This window comes from Bidens hawaiensis, unplaced genomic scaffold (assembly GCF_021521415.1).
Source record: "Bidens hawaiensis isolate Kalapana, Puna unplaced genomic scaffold, B.hawaiensis_p1.1 tig00006781_1, whole genome shotgun sequence".
In the NCBI taxonomy this organism is placed as follows: Eukaryota; Viridiplantae; Streptophyta; class Magnoliopsida; order Asterales; family Asteraceae; genus Bidens; species Bidens hawaiensis.
Window position 1 is genome coordinate 778792 of NW_027491463.1, and position 10627 is coordinate 789418.

The 10627-nt window shown below is 34.5% G+C and overlaps 1 protein-coding gene across 1 annotated transcript; it reads right to left on the bottom strand.

Moving 5' to 3' along the window:
- Positions 1-5913: 5913 nt before the first annotated feature.
- On the bottom strand, positions 5914-9357 carry LOC143633547 (glucan endo-1,3-beta-glucosidase 11-like). Its single transcript, XM_077101827.1, has 4 exons — positions 9307-9357; positions 8803-9206; positions 7169-7867; positions 5914-6330 (listed from the first exon to the last, which is right to left on the bottom strand). The coding sequence occupies exons 1-4, from the start codon at positions 9350-9352 to the stop codon at positions 6250-6252; spliced, it is 1230 nt and encodes a 409-aa protein (XP_076957942.1). The 5' UTR covers positions 9353-9357; the 3' UTR covers positions 5914-6249.
- Positions 9358-10627: the final 1270 nt, after the last annotated feature.

Here is a 10627-nt window from a genome sequence, read left to right on the forward strand (position 1 = left end):
AGATGTAGAGCTTGATAAACTTGAGGTAGATATGGGCCTAGAAACTTAAGGTGAAGAGGCTTACGTACCTTCATATCCATTTTTTAGCGGTGAAGGGTTCCCTCATATTTTCAACCCGATAACGAGCCCGGTTATGATGAACTCAACTTGCCTTCAGCTCTCGCTGGGCATGCATTGCCTGTCTGAAAAGTTAACAACCACGTGAGTATAAACGGGTCAATTTGAGTTACATTTTGTATTTTGTTTTTCGTTTTGACTTGTTATCAAGCCTGGGCTGATCTTGATCTTTTACAGTTGAAGATGAATTTGGTTTGCGTCCGGTTCCTCGTGCATCCTAATTACAAGGTTACGTGAAGGATTGTAGTTTTGCAACTGACAGCTGACGGAATATGATTGGTTAATTTCTTAAAGACATTCTAAAGATTAGTGTGTGTTTTTGTAAAACTTTGTTCTCATAAAAATATAACATTTGTTGAAATTCTTTATGGCTTTTGTGTGTTTATGTTTCTATACGAAAAATTATCTGAACACGTCATGCATTTGATATCCTCCGTTGCAATACACGGGTAATAATATTTTCAATTAGTGCTACTATAACGGTCATCAATATTGATTTGTAAACTAAATAATAAACAAATAGTTCTAAATATCCAGTCCTTGAAATTGGTTCGGCTGATCCAATTGCTTCTATGGATATACTAGGTAACAAAATGTCATCACCAACACTCTCATACGACCCCGCCGCGAAGCGCGAGCTCCTACACTAGTGTGTCTGTGTGTCTGTGTGTTCCATGCAGTGTTAAATACATTAGGATCGAGGATGTTAAAACTTTGAAACACGACTTTAAACTCTTAAAACAATGGCTACAAATAAATAAAAAACAAGCATCTTTAATATACAACAGTCTGGCGCATGTCCATCATTTTCTGCCGTGTCACAAAAGCCTATGGCTTGACGTGATGTTTGTTACGATATAACCTTTTAATAAGGTGATAATATTGTAACGACATCTTATATGTTTGAATAACCATCGTCGATAAAATACCATTGCTTGATAGTGATTTATGTATTTATATTATCTAGAATAGATAGTGAATGAATGTATTATAGACGTGTCTAAACTTCATGTTTTATTTATAAAAACTAATAGCAAGATATTGATTCAGAGTCTTCCATATTTAGATCACATATTTCATCAACTAGCCTACTATACATTAAGATCTATATACGCATGTATATTTAAGTTATAGGGATATATGCCATGGTTTTGTTCTTAAATAGGGTGACAAGATATGTTTTCCTGCGCGAAGTACTGTATTGCCCATTTCCAAAACTTATACGCAAAGAAAATACTTGACACGCGAATTGAATTCAAGTATATATTGAACCTTTTGCTAGCTAATTGTAACAAAAGAGATCTTTGATAACGATACACGAGCCAATAGACACTGTTTATATGCGGGTTTGAAATTGTATCACTTGCATTTATGTAGGAAATTTTATAAATAAGTTATTTTATGAGAGTAAAAATAGATGCATATCCTTGTAAGGTCACACTAATTATATATATATATATATATATATATATGTATATATGTATTAACTAGTTTTTATCCCCCGTATTACAGAGTTATTTTATATTATTTGTTTTTAATATTTATATATTTTTTAGGATTTTAATTTTATTTATTGTAAATAAGTTAATAATATACTTCGGGTTTGATGATGAAAGAGTTTTACAAATGAGATGTTAAAACCTAGTTTTAAAGTTATATGGATTTGGTATGATTCATGACCCGCTTATTTTTTCTTACTAAAAATTGTTTCTTAATTATAAATAATATCTTTTTTTATAAAAATCGGATATTAGTTTTTAGTATTTCCATATTTTATAGAATTTTCATATCAAATATTTTATGAGATTAATTGTTAATTTAATGAGATGTTATAACCCGTTTAAAGGCCATTTGGGTTTGGTGAGACCCATACCCGTGAAGTCAGGTCGAATGAAGAAGAAGCCTTCATCTACAAATAAAGCAATCTGATGGCTTGAGATAATGTAGAGGGGTTTCGTTTATATATATTTAAGATTTACAACTTTTGTACAAGTTCTTTTTGCATACTTTTGTTGTTAGGGTTGTAACCTATTGCTTTAGAGTTGTGCATTTGGTTTATTTGGTTATACAAGTTGGAATTTTTCTTATGATCTCAACTTGCTCTACGTATTCATGTTACTTTACGCTTCTACAGTTTTGCATGAAAACACAGATCTAATAATAATAATCATTTTAATATGCCACCACTTTCCACCATTTTCTCTTTGTATTTCACCCACCGGATTCTCTCTCTATTCTTTGAGAGATCGTCGACCACCGGTGGCACATAGTTGTTTATTGTGGCTGTGTATCGTGGTGAAGGAAATCTCTCTGATTTTGACTGTCGTGCCTCTGATTCGTATGCTGTCGGGTTCCATTTTGGAAACCTTAGACGAATGCGATGCCATGACTGTTGTTGGGTTCCATTTTGGAACCCTAGGCAACGGCGGTGGTGGAGCTGAAGTTCCCAATCGGGTTTATTCCGCATTCTTTGAGCTAACCGAGTAGTTTTGCAACTGGAGATAGTGATAGGGATAGAGTTCTTTCTGTCAAGAGCCCAACATAAATTCATGTCTCTGTGGTTCTATGTTGATCTTTAACTTTATTGACTTATTAATTTTGACTTTTGGGATATTTTGTGCAATTGATGAGCCTTTGGAAAGAACATTGAATGTCTGTACACTTTTTGTTTCAAGACTCTTTTAGATCTGTGATTCTGTTGTTGAATTTTATAAGATAATCAGTAGGTGTGTAAATGTTGGTTGTTGGTCAAGATCTTTAATCTTGAAATTATTTGGGGTGCCCAATTAGAAGCTTGAATTAGTTTGCACAAAGCTATGTATTGGACGCGTTGAGCGCAGGTCTTGGGTCAAACTATACAAAAGGGATTTTGCTTTGGCTCAGATTTGGTTAGTGGGTAGCATGTTAACTAATATGCAAATTACAAGTAAAGAGTAGTGTTGATATATTTTCAATTGCAGATTTGTAACTAGTTAATAGGTAATATTTTCTAGGTTCTATTTGGGTTGATTTAACGCTTCCGCCACAACGTGCAGGGTCCAAATTCGTAGGCAACATTCGGGGCCACATTTTGTGAAGTACTAATATAATAAAACTTGGATGAATTTTGACTTTCACTAGCAAATTAGAATACCGGGTCTACTCGAACTACTAGACGAATAATAAACTCACCAACTCAACGTCACCTCTGCAAAAATTAGCAACCCCGTCGCAACGCGGCAGGGTTTAAAAGCTAGTTGTTTAATTAAATTGTCACAAAAGTATAATATATTTAAGAAATATATGTTGATTTTCTCATATTATTTTCCCATTAGATCTCAACATGGACGACCATGGGTGTTTTGTGGTGAGAGGTTGTGATGAAAAGAAGAGCGACAATGTTTTTAATGATTTTAAGTTCACATAGAATAACAATATGGACATGGGAGAGGTGTAGTCTCTTGATCGGGGTGCTATTAGTTGGATATATGGTTGATCTTTTGTTTTAAAATGTGTTCCTTACACCTGCTTTGAACAGCTGAAACCCGTTGATATTTTTTTAACGATGATTTTTTTTTAACTTTTCTCGTTTATGAGAATTGAACCCAATACCTCTCACACCCTCTCATCTTAGTATGTTTAAAGGCTTTGTCTTTCATCATGAACCACCAACCCATTAATTAAAGACAGAATTACAGAAATTGTCCTTTATCTTTCACCTAAATTTCACTCGTTGTCTCTGATCTTTAAAATTGATCTTTTTTGTCCTTTACGTTTCAAAATCCAACAGCGTTTGTCCTTTTCGCCTAACCCGGTTAGATTTTCTCGTTAAGTCAGATCATATGTCTTGCACATGAGGACAAATTGGTCAATTTACCTATTTAATTAAAAAAATGTTTTAATAAATAAAGAAAAATAATAATAAACAATTAATATATATATATATTCTTTATCTTTCTCCCCCTTCTTCTTCCTCCATAGCCACCACCAAGCTTTCCGGCTGCCACCACCGTCGGTCGCCGCCGTCTTCTCTGGCCTGCTTCTAAACCTCCAGATCCCGAACACAAGGGTGCACCGCATATGGATATGTCATTCTTCTAAACCTCCAGATCTCCGGCCGTCTTCTCCGACCAGCTTCCCCGTCTTCTCTGGCCTGCTTCTCCGGCCTTCAGATCTAACTCCGAATACGGATTTGTTGTGGTTCTTGATGTGAAGAATGACGTTAGCTACTGTTACGGTGCTTTTTATGATGTGATGATTAATGATGAATTAATATGAAATTAGGTTAGTGGGTAAAGGTGGAATTGAAGTAGATCTGAAGGTGTGTGTGGGATTTTAACCTTTAACAAGTGGGTTGCCGCTGGTTCAAATGGGAAGCAAGTTTTCTACAGTAATCAATGGTTTTGCTTTTCTACTTTGGTGGAAGGTGGAGTGGTCGGAGAAGACGGCGGCGGTCAGCGGTGATAACCGCCGGAAAGCTTGGTGGTGGCTATGGAGGAAGAAGAAGGGGGGAGAGAGAAAAAATATAAATATATATTAATTGTTTTTTATTGTTTTTTTTATTTATTAAAATATTTTTTTTAATTTAATTGGTAAAATGACCAATTTGCCCTCATGTGCAAGACACATGACCTGACTTAACGAGAAAAATTAACTGGGTTAGGCGAAAAGAACAAACGCTATTGGATTTTGAAATGTAAAGAACAGATCAATTTTAAAGATGAGAAACCACGAGTGAAATTTGGGTGAAAGATAAAAGACAATTTTTGTAATTATGACTTAATTAAACCCGTTAACAGTTTGACACCATTTTTTGATACCTATTTATTTTAGAAATGACAAAAAAAATGTGAGAATTGAATTAAGTGGTTGCTCCAGTGCTCCACTACCATGGAAAGTCTTTTTCATAATTGAATAGGAGTAAATGGGCCTGCTACAGACGAATCCACTTGTGACTGCCACATAGATAATGGACGGCTCACGACATCTCAAATAACGTCCACCAGTTAACTGTCCTTACTCCTTAGTATATGAGTTTTAGGCCTATAATTGGATATTTTGATATATCAAAAGGAGATCAATGATTTGGGCCTAACTCAAGACCTTAGTATTTTATTTAGCCATAAACATCTCATATGTTATGTTTAAGTTGGACCAGGGCTTCTGAATTTACAACATAATCATTTTCTTTTTAACTATTTTCATTAACACTTATTAAATTCACTTAATACCTCAGTGTAGGTATCGAACCCTTATTTCTTAGGATATATGGAAATACTGTCACCCTTACTAATACCTCATTGCGAGGATCGAAATGTCATTGAGGCTAGTTTAGAGTTTTTTACAGGATTTATATTAGTGGCCAAGTATATATATGGGGTTTGTCCCTTCAAAAATGAGGTATTTGGTTTAAACCCTTGCAAGTACAAAGTTAAGGATATTTTTAGGTGGAACGTTTTTTTTAAAAAAAAGGGATTTTGATTAATTTTATGTGAACTTGGCAGGTTTACCTTTTTCTTAATGACCTTAAAGGGTATTTTAAGTTAAATCTAGGGGTTGAATTTTATATAAAAACTACAAAAGAAAAAAACAATGAATATCGTTTTTGAGCTTAGATTTTTATATACATTTCTGTTTTTAAGTGTATATTTATAGCTTTAGAGTATAGGTAATAGAAAACAACCAAGTCAAACGGGACATGTACATATCAATACACTAGCATGCAAGAATCGTGTTTGGATTCATATATCTGATATGATATTTGTATTTGATTCAATCCGTTAACTATGAACATGATCCACTAAATAGTCGAAACAATGTAAAAGCACTTTAAGCAATGGTAGATTCTTGAAGTCTTCTGCAAGGCGTCATGTCCTTTTATCTTTGGGTAAAAGTTTGTAGTTGTATTGAAACTCCCAATAGAAAGCAATCAACATCTATGCTGACTTTTAAACACTATCAATTCATGCAAATCAAACACATCGAGCATGTTGACGCACATATTATATCATACACAGATCTAATTAAAGAATTTCCAACCAAATTACAAGAATAAAGGAAGAACACCACCACACTTTCCTCAAATAAAATATGCCATGCCTGTTCTCTCTTCCGCTTAGTTTTATAATTCAATTCATACCATAACTTACCGCATCAAATATCAAAGGCAATTGCCATCAAGATTAACATCATGCCCATGCCCAATCTTCTCCGACTACTCCAAACTATTTTATCCTGAATATAATACAGTGATATTAGATTCACTCATACAACTCAAATTTTAACACTCTTTCTATGGTAAAAGGGTGCTGCAAGTATAGCAATAATTATAATTGTTTAAAAATAATCTGGGTAAAGGTTTACCTATGTAATATAAAAACAATTGTAACTAATATTATAATTGCAATTTCGGGATTTTTGTCCAAAGTTATTTTCTTTTATGATTTTTATTAATTGTTTTCCTTTTCGATTTTGTGTTCATTTTTTCTTTTTCGTTTGTTATTTTTATTAGTTGTTTTTTCTTTCTTTCTCTTTTAGTGTTCGTACCGTAACTAACTGAACCAATAACTATCGAATGACTTGAAAGTTGGTCATTATGGGTTCAAATTCGCTACGTCCCCACCAAACTGGTACATATTTGTTTTTATCCAATTCTTTGGTTAGTTTTTTTTAATTTAACTCGATTATATTGTTTATGCAACTCAAATATCTAACCGACCAATTTGGGTTCTATCTTTCGATTTTGGATATATTACCAATATACATTTTGGGTTTTATTACTAAACAGAAGAATTATCGTCCATTGTAACATGCGAGTTTTATGCAAAACAAGTGATATTTAAAAAATGGCTATAGTTAAAAAGGCATTTTTATTTTTAATTATAATGTTTTCACACTTATGTAGTTATGTTAAATAACTAAGAAATGATCATGTACAAATGAATGAAATGACGTGGTTTTATCAAAGGCCCCCCTTCATCAACTGTTTCACGTCACTGTCTGTCCAAATACCATTTAGCAAAAAACCAAACACCCATAATAATAATAACAAAATGTAAAAATCGAAACTCACCGGCGACGATGAAATATCCAGGTACCCACTCGACGAGTTCACCGGAGGAGACAAGTATATCGACGGCCCATTCGTTCCTGTACCGGTGGAATTACCGCCGGAGACTGATACTCCGGTGAACCCCAAACCATACGCCGGACTTCCATCCGGTTTAAACAACCCATAATGCCGTTCCGACGTGGGCCCAAGCTTCAAGTTCTCATTAAACATAGCAAACACAAATATGTTCAAGTCAACGTTAGGTCTCGCCGGAGTTCCTTTCTTCTGACTTATTATTTTCAATAAATTTCCGTTATATTTCCTAGCGTTTTCCGGCGAAGCACCTATCTCATTTTCATCTCCCTTAGACGGCCAACCGGTCTCTGATATCTGAACCGGCATTTTTTTGTAACCTACTCGGTCTAAAGCGGCATACACGGCATCGATTTGAGCGAATAACATGTTGTCGTAGTGTAGGTTATTAGCAGGATCAATAATGCCCGCATTGGGCTGAAATAGAACGAAATCGAGTGAAACATGGTTCGGGTTTGCCTTGTATGCAAAGAACGGATACGCGTTGATTAAAAACGGCGAACATGTTTTTGACAAGAAATCCAAAATCGGAGCGATGCGTCCTTTTAGATCATGTCGGAAATCTCCCGATGATGGAGGGTACGAGGTTTGTAGTACGGCAACTGAGTGGGCAGTGGTAACTGTAACCTGATATCACAGATAATAATATATTAGTTACTTAGTGTTTATTATTAACATAACTATGATAATTGTAAGAATAACCCAGGCTAATATATTATAATATTTGACCGTCTCCGTCTCATTTCATGTTTACAAGAGCGATGTGTAAATAATATTGCTTTTTAATTTCAGGTTCACAAAAACAGTATGTAGTTATATAACAATAAACTTTAGCTAATATATTATTTGTGATGTCTGACCTGTCTAACCTCATGTTTACAAGAATAATTTATAACTATATAAAAATAAGCATTAGCTAATATATTTTCAGTAACACTTAACTGCCTAATTTCATATTTAAAAGAATAATTTGGTAATTATAGAAGAATAAACCTTAGCTGATGCCAATCAATCAATCATACACAGTGAAAAATTAAATCAATAGCAAAGCTATAAGTAGGGTCTGAGAAGGATGGGATGTAGACACACAATACCTCCATCCAATAGAATAGAAAGGTGGCTTCCAGAGAGACCCTCAACTCTAAAAATCATATGTATGAGATTCCAAGTTCAACAGTAATATAATTAATAATACACTTAGTAATAATAATAATATTAATATATAGATATATTAAAATAGTAAGGGTAAACTCCCAAAAATATACACCTAGCTAATAGCTAATGTATTATCTTTAATACCTAACAGTCAAATTTCATGTTTACAAAAGTGATGTATAACCATTTAACAATAGACCTATTTGAAATATTAAATTAAATATATGTATATATATTTCTTTTAGCAGCAACTCACGCACACTTTTAGTACCACTGCTAAATTACACCATTTTTACTTATATGGAATGGAACTTGAACCCACACCCACAGTTGAAAGCAATTTCTTATCTACAAGCTGACAAATTTAGCTTCACAAAAGTCATTTGTAATAATAATAATAATAATACCTGATTGTCTAATTTCAGGTTTACAAGAGCAATATGTACACTCTGCATCGCCGGAAGTAAGCAACCAGAAAGAGAAGTATCATTGAACGTCAACACTTCGTTACCGACAGCAATGGAAATGATTTTAGTTGCCGGCAAGTAAGCTTGAACATTGGATTTAACCCATGCTTGAGCGTTAGCCGGATCCGTCATCTTGGATAGGTACTCGTTACCAAGACCAACAATGAACTCAACTCCACTGCTTGCAAAAGCTTTCAGAACTTTAGGATCAGCGTCATAGAGCTTAACTCTAGTGGCCCCGATGGATTTAACCAGCGGGACCACGTGTTCTGGCGATGGTAGGTTGTTGGCGATCTGACCATAGTTGATCCCAACTGAAAATACCATCGCCGGTAACACAATCCCTGGTATTAGAAATAGAAAATAAATAAATAAATATCAATAGTTGACAACATGGGAAAAAAATGAATTTTAGGGGTTGATATAATATTATGTTATATTTACCAGTAATGAAGAGAAGAAATTTAGCGGTGCAATGGGAATCTTCCATTATTGGTGATGATGTCGGTGGAGTTGAAGAAGATGACAACTAGTAACAATAGTAAATGAATTGTTTTGATTATGGAGTATTGAGAAGGGTAGTTGAGCCACTTGGTTATAAGTTGAAAGTTATAACTATTGCATGGGCCTATTTTTAGTAAATTGGGTTAGGTTCCCATAGTTATAACTTTGTATTTGGTAATGTAAGTAACATTTTTACTAGTAAAGGTTTTGAGGGGAAAAAGTGGAGAATTCAAGGGGAGTTAAAGCCTGAAAGGGGCGCTGCCTTGTACACTTTAATGGTTGATGGAAAATTCGTTTGTTTATCACATGTGTTGTTCGCTAATTCACATTAGTAACCGTTTATTCATTTACATTTGTATATATTTTATTGTTTACTTATTGGGAAATAGAAATTATGCGAAAAGGATTGGTTGAAGACTTGAAGTAATCCCAAGCCCATACCATATTATAAAAGTTTGTTTTATATCCAGCTCAAACCCAATCGGTATATATTTAAAATAATCGGGTATACTATATAAAGTATTCACGTAAATCTAGTTGGTAGAACCTAGGATTATAATCAGGTATATAGTATATACTTAAAATAAAATAGAAAAAATTATGCCAAGCAGGTATATGTATCGTGCAATTGAGTCCGGTAATTGGGTTTGTCACCAAATCACATACCTATTCAATGCCACGAAAAAAATAAAAAATAGACAAAACATCAAAACTAGTCCTTTATGTTTGCACGTTTTTTCAATGGTTGTCCTTTCGCAAACTTAATGGCAAAAAACATCCTTTATGCTTTAAAACTCTATCACGTTATGTCCTTTAGTCCTAACCCAGTTAACTTTTCTCGTTAAATTCGGTCATATGCCAGGCAGGGTAATTTAGTCTTTTTACCATTTTTATTTATAATATATTTATTAAAATTCTGAGCTTCATAGGAAACCCTTCCTCTCTCTCTCTCTAAACTTTCTTATCATCATCGGAACTCGATTTCATCCACCGGAGCTTCAAATCATCAACAACCTTGCTGCTGCCTTTAAAGCCCAAACGATTGTTCTGTAAAAAGAGCTTGACAGTGGAGATGGAACCGGTGGTGGTTGCAGGAGAAGCGACGGTGACTGCAGGTTGAGCCCGATCCGACGGTGGTTGAAGGTGGAGGCGGGGCTGATGGTGGTTACAGTTGGCGACGGAGCCGATGGAGGTTGCGGTGGGCATAGACATCAAAAAACCCTAATTTGGGGATCTAGGGTTTTAAAGTTTGCATCATCTT

Coding starts and splice junctions, on each gene's coding strand:
- LOC143633547 (XM_077101827.1), bottom strand. CDS start 9,352: ATGGAAGATTCCCATTGCACCGCTAAATTTCTTCTCTTCATTACTG. Junction 9,207..9,306: donor ATTTCTTCTCTTCATTACTG/GTAAATATAACA, acceptor TTCTAATACCAG/GGATTGTGTTACCGGCGATG. Junction 6,331..7,168: donor TGGATATTTCATCGTCGCCG/GTGAGTTTCGAT, acceptor TATTATATTCAG/GATAAAATAGTTTGGAGTAG.